At 42.9% G+C, this 19,004-nt stretch overlaps 3 protein-coding genes across 4 annotated transcripts; 1 reads left to right on the top strand and 2 right to left on the bottom strand.

Annotated features, from left to right (window-relative positions):
- Positions 1–2,884: 2,884 nt before the first annotated feature.
- LOC113704963 (uncharacterized) lies at positions 2,885–4,450 on the bottom strand. The gene is made up of 2 exons (XM_027226826.1): positions 3,946–4,450; positions 2,885–3,822 (listed from the first exon to the last, which is right to left on the bottom strand). Exons 1-2 carry the CDS (start codon positions 4,448–4,450, stop codon positions 2,885–2,887), a joined length of 1,443 nt encoding a protein of 480 aa, XP_027082627.1.
- A 5,705-nt stretch (positions 4,451–10,155) lies between these two features.
- On the top strand, positions 10,156–15,075 carry LOC113707165 (uncharacterized). 2 transcript variants are annotated; one of them, XM_027229358.2, is made up of 3 exons: positions 10,156–10,641; positions 10,853–10,914; positions 11,469–15,075. In XM_027229358.2, the coding sequence occupies exon 3, from the start codon at positions 11,505–11,507 to the stop codon at positions 14,832–14,834; it is 3,330 nt and encodes a 1,109-aa protein (XP_027085159.2). In that variant the 5' UTR covers positions 10,156–10,641; positions 10,853–10,914; positions 11,469–11,504; the 3' UTR covers positions 14,835–15,075. The 2 variants fall into 2 exon arrangements, with proteins under 2 accessions (XP_027085159.2, XP_027085158.2); XM_027229357.2 differs by having other exon boundaries at positions 10,220–10,641; positions 11,497–15,075.
- A 1,068-nt stretch (positions 15,076–16,143) lies between these two features.
- On the bottom strand, positions 16,144–18,147 carry LOC113706178 (expansin-like B1). The gene is made up of 4 exons (XM_027228071.2): positions 17,935–18,147; positions 17,637–17,743; positions 17,092–17,403; positions 16,144–16,747 (listed from the first exon to the last, which is right to left on the bottom strand). The coding sequence occupies exons 1-4, from the start codon at positions 18,068–18,070 to the stop codon at positions 16,550–16,552; spliced, it is 753 nt and encodes a 250-aa protein (XP_027083872.1). The 5' UTR covers positions 18,071–18,147; the 3' UTR covers positions 16,144–16,549.
- Between the last annotated feature and the right edge of the window lie 857 nt (positions 18,148–19,004).

Raw genomic sequence — 19,004 nt, 5'->3', positions numbered from 1 at the left:
TCAGTCAGCCGAACTCCCGTCAAGGGGTAGGGTGGCCATCTACGCCGATCAGTTAGAGGCCGGGTTCAGGATGCCGACTACCTGGTTCCTCCGAAATTGCCTGAGGTATTGGGGGGTTAGGATCACTCAACTCACCCCCAATACAGTCTGGGTCCTTGTCGGCTTTCAAATGCTGTGCCGACATCAGAAAATAACCCCCACCGTCAATCTCTTCCGCCGCTGTTACACCATAAAATATAGTGGGAGTGAGAAGGGGTGGTTCTACTTCGGGAACAAAGTCCCCAAGTTGGTAGTGGATGCCCCCACTTCTATAAAGGACTGGAAGCGCAATTTTGTTTTCGTCTCGGCTGATGATTTCCCAAGGGGATTCTGGTGGAAGCCTCCCACCCCGGTTAAGGATACCTCTATGGGAAACTTAGAGGAGGAGAACTTCCGGAAGCTCCTAGGGTCGGGTCTCAAGATCAACTGCTGGGCTCTTCCCGAAGCAGTCCTTGTTAACGGCGGGATCAATCGAGCTCTGATCAGCCCGGAACATCCTCCTTTCTTCTCTACTAGGCTTCAAAAACCTTGTATTTTTCCATTCATGGCTTTGTTTTTACTTTTCCTGGATTCTAAATAACTCTACTTTTATGCTTTGCAGTGGTGAGAATTTCCGATTTGATCACTTCGGGCACCACTGAGATAGCCAAAAGGCCAACGAAACGTAAGAACACGGCCGAGCCGTCAACTCGGCCGAAGAAGAAGACGACCGCGGCCACTGCGAGCCGCAATTCTCCAGTGATAATTACGGGAGAAGGTTCCCGTACCTCGGCCATTCCAAAGGGGGTGACCGTTCAGGGCGTGACAATAGCATCTTCTCCTCCCCAACCAAGGTGTGACGATTCTTCCCGAAGTTCCAGTAATGGGATCGTCATTATTCAACCTTCACCACGTGCCTGCCCAAAAAGTCGGGGAGGATAAGAGGCACTCCGGCGCGCAATGGTGTCCGGAGTGGGATCTCAATGTAAATAACCGCTGCAAAAATTCCCTCGTTGCTCAGGAGCTTCTGATACATTCAGTTCTACCAATGGACAGCACTTATGCCAGGAAACTCATTCCTGCCGAGTTGATGCAAAATGTCTCGGTTTCCTGGGTTTTCACCACGACCTTCCTAGTCGAGATGACCCAACACTACATCGAATTTGTCGAAAACTATCAGCCGTCCTCTGAGCTTCACAAAAAAATTTCCAAATTGGAAGAAAAGTTAGAGGCGGCCTAACAAGAACGCAACAAGGTAGTGATCGACCTGGAGCAAGCCGAGGCCACGACCAATTCCTTAAGGACAGCCCTGGAGGTGGAAAAAGACAGGAGGACTCAAGATGAACAATCAGCTCGGGAGGCCATAGAGAGGGCAGACGCCTCGGCTGTGGAAACTTTCCGAAAATTCGAGACTTTCACTCATGATCTCGGCGAGTTAACTCTGTCAAATTTCATGTTTGGGTACACCTCGCCCGTCAACGATGCATCTCCTTTCCTGTCTTCTGAACAACTGGAGTCTCTCTAAAATAAATTCAATTTCAACGAAGATGCCAAGGAGTTATGCGACCGCGTGCCCAGGGCATCCAAGCCGGGAAGGACCTGGCTGAGGTTTGAGCAGAATTAAACCGATGGCTTTTTGAATTCGACCTGGAAGAGGATGAGCCCGGTGGTGATGAGGTCGGCTGAGAAAACACCAGTGCTGAAGAGACTGGGGGCGACCAAGGCACCAGGGCAGGAAAAAGCATTCCTACCCTTTTATCATTTTTGTAACCAAGCGCCGAGGTATTGGATGCTTTGCTTAGAATCATCCCGGACCTCGACTTTTTGTAATCACTTATTATTTTTTAATGCTATTGACTTCTTCCCTTTCATGTTTGTCTTTTTTTCTTCTTCTCTTGTACTTGTCCCCTTATTTTTTACTTGGGATAAAATAGAACCAAGGAAGAAATAACTTCAGTAAATATGAAAAATAGATACATACCCTTCATGGGTGATACAATTTGAGGTTCTCAGCATGCCAAGTCCGGGGTACCTGAGAACCATCTCTGTAAGCTAATTTACAACATCCATTTTGACTAGACTTAATAACACGATAGGGTCCCTCCCATTTGGGAGTTAACTTGCCTTGAGATTCAGCTCGGCTGATCGAATTTTTTCGGAGCACGAGGTCTCTTGGTCTGAACCGTACGTGTTTGACCCGAACATTATAGTAGCTAGTTAGGATATTTTTGTATAGTGCTACTTTAGTTGCCGCGATGTCGCGCTTCTTCTCGGCGAGGTCGAGGTCTACTCGCCTTTCTTCCTCATTGACCTCGGCAGCAAAGGCTGCCATGCGCGGATTCGGGGTGATGAACTCGACAGGAACCACGGCTTCGGACCCATAGGTTAGGGAGAATGGGGTCTCTTGTGTTGCGGATTTCGGTGTTGTCCGGTAATATCACAAAACACTGGAGAGCTATTCTACCCAAAATGACCCGGTCTAATGCAGCCTAATTTTGAGGCCGTGGAGGAGTGTACGATTGAAGTTTTCGGCCTGTCCATTGGCTTGGGGATGTCCAACCGAGATGAAGTGCTGTTTGATTCCAAGATTCTCACACCATCCTTTGAAAGGGTTGTCCACGAATTGCTTTTCATTGTCCGATATTACCACTCCAAAGCGGCATACCACACTTTTTAAAAAGAATTTTTGGACTACTGAGCCAGTTATGCTTCTCAAGGGCTCGGTTTCGACCCATTTGGTGAAGTAGTCGACTGCGACTACTACATAAGCATAGTTGCCGGGGGCTCTGGGGAATGGACCAAATATATCGGTGCCCCATTGGTCAAATGGCCAATGCGAGGTGATAGGGATCATAAGGTTAGTTGGTTAGTGGTGCTCAGGGGCGTGGTGTTGACAGGAAGGGCAACTAAGGACCAGGAGTTGGCAATCTCGTCGAATGGTCGGCCAAAAATACCCAAGTAATAGGGCCTTCTTAACCAGTATTCTATAGCCGACGTGGGCACCACAAATCCCTTCATGTATGTCTAGGAGAATTCTTTTCCCTTCCTCTGGTGTGATACACCGCAACCATGAATCGAGGTAAGATCTCTTGTACAAGAGGTTTTGCTGGAGAGCATACCGGGCTGTCTTGCGCTGAAGTTTCCTTGCTTCGGCTCGGTCCTCCTGAAGCTTTCCTTGTCCAAGAAACCGAACTAACGGGCCCATCCAGGTGTCATCTGAATAAACGGGGCATATGATTTCTTCTAAATGGCCCGGCTCGGCCAAGACCTCAATGAAAACCATTTTATTCAAGTCAGAGAAAGAAGTGGAAGCGAGTCGGGATAGAGCATCAGCCCGCTTATTCTGCAACCGAGATATCCTTTGAATTTCGAAGGACTCGAAGTGTGCAGTTAATTGGTGAATTTTGGAGAGGTAACGCTGCATGACCACCTCTCTGGCCTCATATTTACCAAGTATCTGGCACACGACGAGTTGGGAGTCGCTGTTGACCAAGATGTGCCGAGCTCCGAGCCCACGAGTTAGTTGTAGGCCGGCGATGACAGTTTCATATTCGATTTCGTTATTAAAGACTGTGAAATCAAACCATAGGGCGTACGAACACAGTTCTCCTTGAGAATTTTCGAGGAGCAAACCTGCTCCATTACCCTCGTTGTTAGACGAGTCGTCCACATGCAGGATCCATTGGTGAGGCTTGGCAGAAGCTGAGGTAGACTCATTCACTTCATTGAAAGTGAGTTCGGCTAGGAAGTCCGAAAGGGCTTGAACTTTGATGGCCGTCCGGAGCTCGTAGGATAAATTGTATTCTCCCAATTCAGTGACCCATTTAGTAAGATGACCAGATTCTTCGGGCCGCGATATTACCTGCCTGAGAGGCTAATCTGTTCTCAAACAGATGTGGTGAGCTAAAAAATAGGGTTTCAACTTACGAGCTGCGTGGATCAAGGCCAGCACGAGCTTTTCTGCTTGAACATATCTAGTCTCGGACTCTCGAAGGACCCGACTAACATAATAAACCGGCATCTGAACACCTTTCTTCAGTATCAATGCGATACTTACAGCCCCATCGGCGGCAGACAGGTACAAGTATAGCTTGTCCCCAGGCCGATGTGAGGTAAGTGTTGGGAGGTGGTGCAGATACTCCTTCATTTGCTCAAAGGTCTGTTGGCATTCTTCTGTCCAGGAGAACTTGTCAGCCTTCTTTAACACCTTGAAGAAGGGCAGTGCCTTAGAAGCGAACTGCGACAAGAACCGGTTCATGGCTGCCAATCGCCCTATAAGCCTTTGCACGTCTCGGATGCACCGAAATGAAGATATTTCCTGGACCGCCTTCAACTTGTCAGGATTTGCTTCTATATCCCGCCACGAAACGAGGTATCCCAAGAATTTTTTCGAAATGACCCCGAAAACATATTTTTTGGGGTTCAGCATCATCTGGGTATCTCCGAGAACCCCGAGGACCTCTTTCAGGTCGGACAGGAAAGTGGATGTCTTCTAACTTTTGAGGAGGATGTCGTTCACGTACACCTCGACATGTCAGCCTATTTGAGATTTAAAAGCTCGGTTGACCAAGAGCTGATATGTGGCTCCGGCGTTCTTCAACTCAAAGGGCATGGAGGTATAACAGTACGCACCTTGATCTGTATAGAAGGTTTTCTTCTCCTGGTCCTCCTCGCTCATCCCGATCTGATGGTACCCCTTGAAGGCATCGAAGAAATAGAGGATTTCGTAGCCCATCGCCGAGTCCACTAGGGCGTCGACTCTAGGCAATGGGTAACAGTCCTTAGGACAGGCCTTATTCAGGTCGGTGAAATTGACGCACATTCTCCAGGCCCCCCGTGTCCTTTTTGACCATGATTGAGTTGGATAACCAGGTCAAGTATTGCACTTCCTTGATTATTTTTGCAGGTAGGAGCTTGTCCACCTTCTCACCTACCGCTTTACTGCGCTCGGGGTCGAAGTGCATTCTCTTTTATTCAATTGGACGTGCTTGAGGATCAACATTCAACTCGTGCACCATGAGGTAGTGTGGCACTCCTCTAACTTTCTCGGCAACCCAATCAAAAATATCCCGAAACTCCCTAAGGATGTCCACCATCTACCTCTTCATTGTGTCAGGCAGATGGATGCCGACGCGGACAATCTGGTCGGGCCTTGAGAGGTCCAAGAGGACATCCTTCACCTCATCACCGGTCTCCAGCCTCTTCGACTTCCCGGTCTGCTGAGGATCTATACAGTCGATTGAGAGGATATTGAACCTTCTTTCGGACCTCAACTCGGAGGTCGAGGAAGAGGCGGCTTGCAGGGTGGCGAGATAACACTCTCACGTCGCACAAACATCACTACTCACCTCGACGATGCCCGCTGAAGTTGAAAATTTGAAACTTAGATGATACGTGGAATATACTGCACGCAGAGTATTAAGTGTAGGTCGGCCCATGAGTAGGTTGTAGGGAGAGTCAATTTTGACCACAATAAAGTTGACGGGAATTGTACGACAGCGGGGGTGATGTCCCACAGTCACCATTAACGTGACCATCCCTTCAGGGTGCACTACATGTCCCCCGAACCCTACCAGGGGGGTCCTCACGTGGGTTAGCTACTCCTTGGTTAGCTTCAAGCTGTCAAAAGTCCGGAGATACATGACGTCCACCGAACTCCTTGGGTCAACATACACCTTCTTAACTATGTAGTTGTTGGAGAACACTTCAATCACCAGGGGTTCATGACTGCTGGAAGCAGCGGGGACTGGGTCACTGGGACCGTACGATATCACCTCGGATAAGCAAGAGCTCGGCTCGACCTGGTCGGGGTTACCTTGCCTGTAGGTTCTCTTTCGGGAGTTTTGGCTGTCTCCTCCAGTCGGACCTCCGGCAATGGTGTTGATGATCCCGGCAATGTTTGGCCCGTATCCTAACTCATGACCCGAGGACCCATCTCGGGGAGACCTTCTCGTCTCCCTAGGATGCTCAGGGGGTCGGCAGTTACTTCTCGACCTCCGCCAGTCATCTCGCTGTTGATCACCTCGGCTCTCGTGAAGAGAATCAGTTCGTTGACGACCTCCAGCTTGGTGGATGAACTGCTTCAAGTGCCCCTGCTTGATTAGGTACTCTATTTCTCTTTTGAGGTAGTTACAGTCTTCCGTCTCGTGTCCGATGTCCCGGTAGTACAGGCAGTAGAGGTTGGAGTTCCTCTTCTCCCTGTTTCCGTACATTTTCGGGGGGGGCACGCTCGAGGTTATTCTGCTCCATTACGGAGAGCACTCGGGATCGGGTGGTGTTTAAAGGAGTTAGCTCAGAATCAAGGATATGTGACTTCCCCTTGGCTATTCTATCAAACACATTTCGGCGATTCCGGTTGGGGGTTTGGAAACCGCTAGCGGTACCTGTCTCATTTCGGTTGGTTTCCTTCTTCCTTCGGGAATCAGTTCTTGAGCGAGCTTTTTGGACCTCTTTTTTGAGTTCCTCGGCCTGTATGCCTTTTTTGATCTTCAACCAGAGCTCCTGGAGCGTGCGAGGATACTTCTTTTGTATCCCAGTGTTAAACACCCCCGCAACGACCTCGTGGGTAAAGGTAACTATTGTTACCTGCTCATTGGGATCAGGTATTTGCATGCTTTTCTCGTGAAACCTTTGTACATAGGACCGAAGTGACTCTCTCGGATTCTGCTGTATGGTCAGCAGGTAAGCCGAGGTCCTGGTCGTCAGTCTGGAGGATACAAATCGGTGAAAAAATCTCTCCACTAGTTCCCCTAGGGTGGATATGCTCCTAGGTTCTAAACCCCAGAACCATTTTCAAGCAATCCCTTGGAGGAATACTGGAAAAGCCCGATAGATGATTGGGTTGGGAATGCAATATAATCGGAAAGTTGAGATGAAGGCATGAATATGGTCTTCAGGATCACCTCGGCCATCGTAAGAAGGTATTGAGGGGAGTTTGAAGTTCGGGGGAAGCCTTTCCTCATTGATGTCATCTGTGAAAGGTGGAGTTCTCATGTAATCCACTCCTGGCCTTCCCAAATGCCGAGGTTCTTCCTCAACTCGCTTCCCCAGCAAACCCCGCGAGAATGCCTTAGTTATGGAGGCAATTCTGGAAGCAGCCTTAGAAGAGGCTTGCTTCGGGGTGCTCCTGATAGAGTGCCTTCCTTCGGATTCTTCATCGGATGGACCTTTGGGGGACCCATCTGATTTCCTTTTAGAGGACTTGGCCTTTTGTTTGCCTTGCCTCTTAAAATATCTACCCAACTATTCGAAGATGTTAAGATTCTCATTTACAAACTCAGTCATACGGGTCATGATTTTTTCGTTTGCAGACCGAGTCTCTGGGGACTCTTGTCCTTCTGAGACATTTTCCTGTTGAGCTGCAGCATTAGAATCAGCTCCAATGGTGAGAGCCTTTCTTCTCCTAGAACGCGTGGGCTTCATTCTAAGATATTCTCGGGTTCCCACAGATGGCGCCAATTGAAGAGGTGATTTTTGACCGGACTAGTAGCCTCGGGTTGCTTGTGGGTGCTCCTGTCCAGAGAAACCACTTCACCCGGATCACCTGCTTAGATTATAAGAAGAGGGGCTGGGTCCCCCGATGTAGCTCCGAAACTTAAGTTAGTTCGGAATGAGATATCAATGTATGAGACTTGCTGGAAATTTCTTTGTCACTTTACCAGAGATCCGTCCCCCTTTTCTAGTGGAAGGTCCCAGTATTTATAGGAGACAATTTGGAGGGAGGGACTGTAGGTCCAGGTCCCTAGACATCTGATGGAGACAGCGTATCGCATGGATTTGACTACCCTGTGCAGGAGGCAGTGTGTCAAAATAGTTATCAGAGTCAGACATCACCAGTGTGTCAGAGGTCATCAGTGTGTCAGGGGTCATATCCCTCGCTGTTTGGCCGCGAGGTCCTTGGTCATGACTTCGGTTGTGATTAGCCAGAAGATAGCTCGAGGTGACAACTAAGGCGGGATCACCTTGGTTATCAATATGTGATTTGAAGTCGAGGTGGCTACAGCGTGAGTACCACAATTCTGGAGCGAAGAATGGCCTCGTCTTACGCGAGCCGAGATGACCATCCTCACACTACACACTAGTATGGATTTAAAGTGACAAGTCACATGTAATGGCAAGTGGTGGGAGACAAAGCTAGAACCTTTAATCTCCTACCCATGAGGTGGTGTGAAAGAAAAAGGCGCTACACTACGAGATTGAAAGAGACGCAATAAAGAGAATTTCGGATTGGGAAAGAGTGTTGTGCGCGCTCACCTCGGCCCTCCTCGGCTCTTCAGTGCAAGAAGGGAGAAGGTTAAGGACAATGGGAATTAAGCAAGGATTAAGGAAAGGCGTACAAAGGGAATGGTGATGGAGCGTGTATTGATATGTTTTGTTGTTATTGCTGTTGTTGTTGTTTTTTTTTTTTTTTGGTGGTGCTTCATGCCATTTTAACTGTATCTTAGGTTTTTTTTTAATGTTATTTGCAAGTATATTTTTGAAAACAAATGAATCCAGATAGTCAACAGTTCTTGGACATAATCTTTCTTTTTGAACTTTGTATGCTTAAAATTGAAAGTTAGGGAAAACTTAAAAATTTGGTAGGCCTTGCAAACAAATAGTTAATATTAAAGTCATTTAGTGTTTAAGTGTGTTTTGATATGTTTTGTTGTTGCAAACAAATAGTTAACATTAAAGTCATTTAGTGCTTAATTGTGTCTTGATAGAGTGTGTATTGCTATGTTTTGTTGTTTTTGTTGTGTTTTTAGGCAATTTTAACTCTATCTTAGGTATTTTTTTAGTGTTATTTGCATATGTATTTTTGAAAACGAGTGAATCTAAATAGTCAACAGTTCTGGGACATGATCTTTCCTTTTGAACATTGTATGGTCAAAACTGAAAATTAGGGAAAGTTTAAAAATTTGGAAGGCTTAAAAATTTGGTAGGCCTTGCAAACAAATAGTTAACATTAAAGTCATTTAGTGTTTAATGTGTCTTCATATCCCTCTTTATATAAAGTGTGAATATTCTTTTGTGTTAAAATTTTTTATCACATAAAATGTCTAAAATATCATTCTTCAGTACTTTAATTGATGCACCTCTGTTCTTTTTTCTTTTTTTTACTCACTTCTCTACTTCTCAATTTTTTTTGTCTTAGTGATATTTAGTATAAGTAGAAAACTTCCTTCAAACTGCTAAGACACACACAAAAATGAAAAACATTTTTCAAGCTTATACTAACAATATATGCATTAAACAAATATGTACATACATTGAGTGTGTCAAAAACGCTAGTGGGAGTGTTTGGATAGTGTATTATTTGAAATATTATTTGGAATAATTACTGTAGCACATTTTATGATGTGATGTATGTGAGATAAAAAGGTGGTTGAAAATATAAAAAGGTGGGTTGGAAAATGTGTCTATGATACAAGCGAATTATTATTTGAGATAATTGAGGTATCCAAACAAACCCAATTAATTATTTGAGTCTCCACTTATATTGTTTGTATGCCTAAATTATCTCATATAAATTATAATTAGATCTAGATCTAAACCTCATCCTAATGGCATCCCAACTAAGGGATGGCAACGGGGTTGGGTATCCCTCCCTCGTCCCTATCTCTGCTCCGTGCTCTAAAATCTTCCCTTATCCTTGTTCCATCCCTCGCCTTATAACCATCCATATTTATTTAAACAACTTACAATATGTAAAAAAAAAATTGAAGTAAAGTAAAAACAATCAAATAATGACTTCTATCATATAAATTATGATACACAAGCATACATACGTACACACGTTATTAACATGTAGTTATAATGCGTATATGTATAAAACTATATAGATATTTATTTTTTTAACTTTATATTAGTAACGAAGACAGGTGAGGGTATCTATGTCTCTCGCCCTATTTAAAATCGCATCTGCGTTATGACTCCTCCCGCCCCTCATCCTCCCGTCCTTCGTCCCATTTAAAATCGCGCCCACCCTATGACTCCTCCTGCGGCGGAGCGGGTATCCGCCCCTATTACAATCCCTATCCCAACTTAAGCATTAATTTGGAGGCTTGTTTTGGGGATATTTTGAAAAACTTTCACCAAATAATCATTTTATGGATCAAGATTATGTGAGATTAAATTAAATGAAGTTTTTAAAAAGCATACCATACAAAATTATTATGTGCATCAAAGCTTGTACCTCCCATAATGTGTAGCTTGATGGCATTTAAATCCGTAATCTATTGTTATGGTAGCGTTGACTCATGAGTGTACTTGAACTTTACACCCCGAGCTTAGGCCCCGGCCAACGATGTTGAACCGCCCTCTCCAAGCTCGTTCGCGCCACGACCGAACAAATTGGACACGTCTTCACTCTCCCCGTTCCGTTTCCCCAAATGCCAATCTTTTTACTGTTCACAATTTCCAAAAGTAAGTCATAAAAAAACCAAAATCCTCCCAGAATTATTCTTTCATCTTCGTCACCTCACTCTTCTCTGCACACAGCCAAAAGAACACCGAAATGGAAAAAACAGAAATGAAATTAACCGCTGCTAAATCAAATAGAATCCCAAAATATTAGCGCCTCCTACAAAAAATCCAAAATCCTCTATAGATTTCACATGAAAAGCTGAAGCGAAATCAAAGGTAACAGTTGTTACTTCGTTGTCTTCTTCTTCTTTTCTAAGATTTCTAGATTTTGGGTGAGTGTTACATGCAAGGCTTAATTTGTGGAGATTTCTTCGTAAATTATGTATTCGTGAATTTTTTGGTGTAATAGTTTTTTTCCTTGTTATTAGTCTTATTTTATGACCTTTTATGTTGTCCCCTTGATTTGTTTCTGGACTGTTTTTGGCAGTTTTCTGACCAATTAACCGGTGGAAATCTCTTGGTGGGTAGCTCAATTTTGTGCTTAATCAGGTATTTTTGCCTTTTGTTTTCTAAATTTAGTTTAATCTCGTTTGCTTCAATTGTCTACTGCATGCATATGAAGCTGTAAATTGCTTTATTTCCTTTTTGTCTGTAGCTGTATATGTTAGCTAACTTAGTAACTTTAATTATATTGGTCCCAAAATTGTGGATTTTTTTAAAAATACATTTACATTTTTCTTAGCTAGGTGGTAAACCGAAAGGGAAAATGGGGGGGAAAAAACCCTATTCGGTATTTGTTGGTTTTTTTTTCCTTAATTGGTACTAATTTGAAGTATTGACCCTCTTTTGAGATACATTCTAGCATACAAGTTTTGTTGTCAGTGAATTGTCCCCTTTTGTTCTGAGCAAGGAATGGGTGGCGTTCAAGAGGGCAAAGGGGGAAATTGAACCCTCTAATTCCTCAAGCCTCAACCTTTTTTTTTGTTTGGGTCCCGGGGGGGGGTGTTGGTATATATTTGTTCCTTTTGAGCCCTAATTTTCGTACTCTTTCAATGTTATTGAGATTTTTATGTTATTCCTTTTGCTTGGTTTTTCTGCTTCAGAACTCAGAAGAGTGTTTCTTTTTTCTAGTGATTGAGATGGTGTGCTTGTTGAATGGTGGATTGTCTGACGGGAACCCAAACAAGCGGTCATTGGAGAGTGGGTATCACCCTTCGAACTCTGGAAATGCATCTAACTACAAGTCCAGGAAGGTTTCAGCTGTTCGGGATTTTCCTCCTATGTGTGGTCCAAATACTCAGCCTCATTTAGAAGCCAAAGACAATAGTGCGTTGCAAGTTAGTGATATTGCTGTTGGAGAGCCTAATGGTGTTAAAATTGAAACTGAGGTCCAGAATCAACCTCATGAAAGGATGAAAAGTCCAGCTAGGGTGGATGCGAATGGAATTGGGACATCAACTAATGGCGTTCATAGTGAAACTAAGGTTGAGACTCAGGCTCATGAATTAATCAAGACTAAAAATGAGATGGAAACTGATCAATCTGGAAAGCTGTCCAATTTGGAAGATCTAGAAAATGGGGTTTTGGTGAGCAGTGATAATGCTCCTGCAGCTTTAGAGGCCAATTGTGTTAAAGATGAAAGTCAGGTGGAGACTCAGTCTCATGAACTGGGAGGGGGTTTATATGGGGTGGAAGGGAATGGATCTCTGGATAAGTTGGTGGAAAAAGTGGTGGCTGGCTTTACTGATAGTTTGGATGATGGGGTCAAGAAAATGGCGTTGGATGTAAAGCCTGCAGGAATGGAGTTGATGAAGGAGGTTGAAAGGAAAACCATTTTGGTGGGACCCTCAAAGGGAGAGGTAAATGGAAGGGAGGCTGAGGCAGCAGTGATGGAATTGGACAAGAAAGAAATTACGACTTTGGTGAGGTGCATAGGTGAAGATGTAGTAAAACCTACTGTTGAAATTGATCACATGGTTCACAGGGAGGTTTCTATTAAAGATGGCTCTGTCCCGAGTCCAAAGAACAAATTCCGCACAAGAAGAGTTTCAGCTATTCGTGACTTTCCTCCATTCTGTGGAAGAAATGCTCCTGTACCGTCTATGCAGGAGAGCCTAAAAATTACTTCTGGGGAGAGTTCGCTGGGGATGGACAAGGTTAATATGGAAAAGAGGATGATGGAAGTGTCGAAGGATGGTGCGGATAGCAAGGCATTGAAGGATGGTGCAGATAGCAGGACATCTGTGGAGATATTGCCTGCTAAGGTACAAAAGGACACATTGGAAAAAGTGGAGACTGGTGTTGAAGTCGCTGCTCTAGAAGAACCAATCACTTTTGGTTGCAAACCAGCAAAAGGAAATGTTCAGGTTGATGATATCCGGGGAAGTCAAGCAAGAGGAGTGGTGTCTCTGCCCAAGGATGTTTCTGATGCTACAATCCTTAAGGAAGCCGTGGAAGGTCAAGGCTCTATAAGTAAGGCGCCTGATCTGTTTGAAGGTGAGAACACCCTTGATAGAATGGCTCTGGATGATAGCACTGGTTCAGGACATGAAGATGAACCTGCAACAGTGACTGGTCTGCATGCTGCACCAAATTGTCCTTTGAGGCTGGGTAAAGTGCCCCTAAGTTCTAGTGTTGAAAAAACCCGAGGCAAGGTTAATGAAGGCAATTTAACATGGCGAAGCAAGGCCAAAGCTTTTGCTAAGAAAACCATTGTCAATACTGAGTCTTCAGAAAGATCATCTCTGAAGAAGGTTGCTGTTTCTGTTCGCAAGGGTGCAGATGGTAATTTTGGTGCAATTGTTAGGGATGAGGGAATTTATAGATCAGAAGATGATAAGTCACCTAAAGGTTCTACTACTGGTTCCAGGGTTGATGTGAATTTGCCTCCTTTTGGTCCAAGTTCAAGCAATGGTGATGCTCGTAATAGAGTTAGAGAGACCCTGCGCCTGTTTCAAGCATTGTGTAGAAAAATCTTGCAGGGAGAAGAGTCGAGGCCGGAAGAAGATACAACATTGAAGCGGCCAGAGAAAACCAGGAGGATTGATCTTCTAGCAGCAAAGATTATAAAAGAGAAAGGAAAAGAAGTTAATACTGGCAAACAATATTTGGGGGCAGTTCCAGGAGTTGAAGTGGGTGACGAGTTCCAGTACAGAGTGGAGCTTGCCATTGTTGGGATTCATCGTTTATACCAGGCTGGCATAGATTCCATGAAGCACAATGGAGTGCTTGTTGCAACTAGTATTGTTGCATCAGGGGCATATGATGATGATATGGAGAATGCTGATGTCCTAATATATTCTGGGCAAGGAGGAAATATAGTTGGCAAAGATAAGCAACCGGAGGACCAGAAGCTTGAAAAAGGTAACTTGGGATTGTGGAATTGTATCTCCACTAAAAATCCTGTGCGTGTAATTCGTGGATCCAAAGAGACTAAGGCTTCTGATTCGCTGGACTCAAGGGCTAAGGTAGTCACGTCATACATTTATGATGGCTTGTATACTGTGGAGAAGTGTAGGGAAGAAACTGGGACATATGGTAAACTAGTGTTTATGTTTGAATTGAAGAGAATCCCAGGCCAGCCGGAGCTTGCATGGAAAGAGGTAAAGAAGTCCAAAAAATCTAGAGTGCGGCAGGGGGTTTGCATTGATGACATTGCAGGGGGACAAGAGACATTTCCCGTATGTGCTGTGAACACAATTGACAGTGAGAAACCCCAACAGTTTAATTACATTAGAAAGATGAAATATCCTGATTGGTTCCGCCTAGTTTCTCCTAAAGGCTGTGATTGTACTGGTAAATGCTCTGATTCTCGAAAATGCTATTGTGCACAAAGAAATGGAGGAGGGATCCCATATAATCGTAATGGGGCTATAGTGGAAGCAAAACCTCTTGTCTTTGAATGTGGACCTCATTGCAAATGCCCTCCTACATGCTATAACAGAGTCAGCCAGCATGGTATCAAAATTCAGCTTGAGATCTTCAAGACTAAGTCAAGGGGCTGGGGAGTAAGGTCCTTGTATTCTATTCCTTCAGGAAGTTTTATTTGTGAATATGCTGGGGAGCTTCTTGAGGACAAGGAAGCTGAACTAAGAGCAGGAAGTGACGAATATTTGTTTGACATTGGAAAGAATTACAGCGAGGGTTCAATCAATTCCGATGGATTAGGAAATTCAAGCGAAGCTGTAGAAGAAGGTGGCTATACCATTGATGCAGCAAAGTATGGCAATATCGGGAGGTTCATAAATCATAGTTGTTCACCCAACCTTTATGCTCAGGATGTGCTCTATGATCATGCTGACAAAAGAGTGCCCCACGTAATGCTTTTTGCGGCGGACAACATTCCTCCATTGCAGGAGCTAACTTACCATTACAATTATGGTGTGGGTCAGGTTCATGATTCCAAAGGAAATATCAAGGAAAAGAGTTGCTATTGTGGTTCTACAGAATGTATTGGTAGGATGTATTAGAAAGCTTCTAGTCGCAGAGAGTTGGGACTACAAAAACTGAATGACATTTTGCATGTATGAGCTCTCCTTATAAATTGTCGTTCTTCTGCCTTCAAATTTTGGAAACCTGAGTGCTGACCATCTTGATGACAAATTCAGCTTGATGTAATGTGCTTCTTTCACGCTCATATGGCGGTAATGATTGAGTAAGAAACTTAAATATTCCTATAAAATGATCAATTCTAATGTTGGTGCTTGTATACATTCTTCTAAAAAATGTTTATTGAAGTTGTATATATATATATTTTTTCCGACAATGATAATAATTGTATAATCTATTGTATTCTAATCTACAGGGAGGGGGAGTTTAAAGACTCTTATGTGTTAGGGACTAGTAGGCATGCAGATCTGACTAAATCAAGGAGGTGTTATAACATTACCTTTGGATTTTTTTTTTGTTGCAGGTGGCGTTTGAACCCTTGGATTTTTTAGACCAAGAGGATGCTATGACATCACTTTGAAGTTATATATTTGACTCTGGTAGTTTTGTAGAAAAGTACCATATTTTGATGTATAAACAAACGTCTGGTACATTCTTCTTATGTACCATATTTTGATGGGTAAACATCTAGTACAAGGTTGCCGCAAGAAGTGCGACGACGCATTTATTTTTTAATTTTTCATTCTAGTCCCTAGGGACTGGAATGTGAATACATAATTTTTTAAAATTGCCATTTATTTTTTTATTTTTGATGGAATGCAAATACATTATTTTTTAAAAAATACATTATGACGTGCGGCGACACTGTAGTTTGTGACTTTTTTTTCGCATTATTTCTAGAAATTGCCTTGGAGATTTTACTGGACTTTTTTTTTTTTTTTTTTCAAAGCTTGAGTAAAGCCGCACCAAGTACACACAAAAAATTATGTTTCATGTTGAGCTCACAAATCTTCTCTTTTCTCCCTCCCACTTGCAAGGTCTTGCCTGAGAGAAAAAATAAAATAAAGTGTGGATTTACTGATATTGTGAAAGGAACACAATGGCCTTGATATATTATTAAACTAGCAATTTGAAGAGCCTCTTAATCACTGCATCTGCACTTCTGCCGGTTCTTGAAAAAATAGCGCCTGGGAGAAGGTGGAAATGAGACCATCGACTGAAGGGCTAACCTCTCTATCTGTCCGTGACACGAATGAAGAAGAGTAACAGGGACAGATATATCTGTCATTATTTTTTCTTTGCAGAGGAAATGTGCTTGTTTGTGTTCTGTCCATTGGTTGTACGTAGAATTAAGATTTGTGTTCCATCTATAAAATGTGATCACATGTTCAGATTGTATTACAGTGAATTACTCTGCAATGCTCTGATCCTCACAGAAATCCATGTACGTGATGGATGATACGGTGTTGTTCAATACATTTGGTTACTAAGATCTAAGGAAGGTAGTATGGAATGAGGTTTCAGTTTGTCAAGATCAGCAGAACTGCAGAAGTGGTCAATGCTTTTGGCGTTTTAATTTAGCTGCATCATTCTGCTAAACCAAAATGTGAAGGATCTTTTATGGAAAAAAAAAAACGCCTTATTCATATATAATCGCCTCGGTACAAAGGTACAGATATTCCATCCTGAGCTGAGGCAGATACTGACTACTAAAACTATAGTAGCTTGATAGTAATAGATCTTATTCCTTATAAAATATGTGGATTCTAGATATGTATATATATGTATGGTAGTTTCAGTTGAGCTGCACAGCCGTGTCAATGATAATCCCTGCCCTCCATTCACTGGGAATAACCTTTTTCGGCTCCACCCATTTTACTCCAGCGCTGCCACTTGCTTGGAACCTGAAGGTAAGTGCACCTTTGGGTGGGTTAGATATGTCCCATACTGCTCCAAAGGCCCTCCTCATGGCCTTCCATTTCTTGCTGGATTCCTGCATCCAGAGGTATCGATTCATTCAGCTGAATACCTTATTTCATCTTCAAAGTGCGAGAGTGCAACTTGATTCATGCACCTTTTGGTTACTTGTTTTGCAGAACCCTTTTGATTGTGTTTGACTTTAAGTGTTACTTGGTAGATATTTATATAATATCCACTCTCAAATTGTTCTTAATTGACAAAACCGTGCCTAGTTGGCCAAAATTCTTAATCCATCTGACAGGCAGTTGTGCTCAAATGAATGAAGAATCAAACAGAGCTTTTGTAATTTCAGTATTCAAGTGTTTTTATCATAGTCAGATAATTTAGTTTAATCTGATAATGTAATTGGAGTGGTACCTCATAGATTTCAACTGCTGTGACGTCACTTTCGCCGCCTTGATACAGGATGACAATGGCAAGGTAGTCAGGGTATCTGCTTTTCTCATGAACCTTCACCTTGACATTGGTCCCTGGATATTGGCAAGGAACCCTTTTGTATTCTGCATCAATCAGCCCAAGTGCTATCAACAGTCTACCCATGTTTGTACGTGCCAATTTTACGAAGGCCTCAAAGCTTAGGACAAAATCTGTGTCGTGTCCTATTGCAAAGTCTGTCACCACCACCGTCGTTCCCTCCTCATTGCAATATTGCGGATGTTTGCACCTCACCTACATTAATTGTTGTAAGCTACAAGCATTCACCTACTTGTAGTAATAATCAGCTTCACATTCAGCCTTACTAAGCTAAAATTTAGAAGGCAGTCCATCTGAACCACACCCCTTTTTGCATCTTTCATTTTTTTGGTTTATCTATAACCTCGTCAATGATATGGTAACTGAGGAGCTAATCGATTGATAGTTATACTAGTGAGACTGAACTGGCTTTGAAGTTTAAAATTCACCTGATAGCATGCGCCACAGCCAGTTCCATTCTGGTATAGCTTGGAGACACCACAAACCTCACCATTGTTGACTGTTTTACCATATTCTCCAAAACCACAAGCTCCGGCTGATTAGTGGAACCAAAGAAACAAGGATTTAGGATCATAATTAACTGAAAAGAACATAAAAGTCCCGTAAAAACGAGTGCTTGAATGTGGCAAAATCACAAGACAGTCATACTAAGTGGTGCTATTTCATACTCTAGAATTATATAAACTGCATATGCTTGGTAAGGATAGATGGAAATCAGTTACATACATGGAGTCCCCAAGGCACCAGCACTACCATAAAAAGTTGCCCGAGCGGATAAGAATACATCACCGCTGTAACAGGTAACTGGCAGTAGTACCAATATGCAGAGGAAAATGCAGCAGTGATTGAGTGCAAAAGTCATTTTTTCAATAATTATAGTATTGCTAATTGCAGAAAAATGGATTAATCTATACTACAGTATTAGCCAGGAAATGAGAATACGCTGAGTATGTATTGTGAAGTTGTGGTATGGACAAAGGGGTATTTATAGCAGGGGTCCTGACTCCTGAGGGCAGACGCAATGAGGAATGCTGCCACCTATATATCTTCCACTAGAGATTGTGGAAGCCAAGTGTGGATTAAGGAGTAGGTTACTTATTTTTCCAGGGAACTACTTTCGAATTCTAGAAACAGAATTGACTTCTGCGACTGGGGAAAATGATGGTGAGGATTGGCGTGTTAATTAGTTTGTGGATTGATTCGTAATGCCTAATGGCTTTACAAATAGGTTTGCTCAATCTGTAGCACCTTTGCCATCTCTATCTTTCCACATGGAGAAAAATAAGCATTTCTTCCTCCAAGTTAGGTGTAATCTTGTTCCTAGTCCACGCGTGAACAAGTAAAGATGTGTGCACTTGACGCCCAAAGTATTTTTCTTTTCTTAAAAATACAGGAAAAAAGGTTCATACTTCAACCAAGCTTGTATATGGGGTCGGAAAAAATTTCATCTGACACAGAACCAGCAACTGATTGGCCTAATCAATCAATTGTTTCAGGTGAATCTCAATTTGAAGTCCAAGTGCAGTCGAGAATGTGCTACGTTGCATGTGGCAATAAGCGCATTTGCATTAATACAGATCGTGTTTTAAGGAATGTCCACACTTGAGGACCTAAGACATGTAAAATCTTTGCTTGCTACAAATTTTACTCCACAAAACTAATTTTCTCCCATAAAATTTAAGCCTTCTAGCGTTCAAATCTTCAGTAACCTTCCCTGTTAATTCAGTGTTTAGAGTTCATTTTTGCCTGTATGGCTTGTAATGTTAATTTCCACTTCTAGAAATTATCCACTCCAA

This window comes from Coffea arabica, chromosome 8e (genome assembly GCF_036785885.1).
Source record: "Coffea arabica cultivar ET-39 chromosome 8e, Coffea Arabica ET-39 HiFi, whole genome shotgun sequence".
Taxonomy (NCBI): Eukaryota; Viridiplantae; Streptophyta; class Magnoliopsida; order Gentianales; family Rubiaceae; genus Coffea; species Coffea arabica.
Note: the sequence above shows the minus strand (reverse complement) of the source record. Positions and strands in the feature narration are given on the sequence as shown.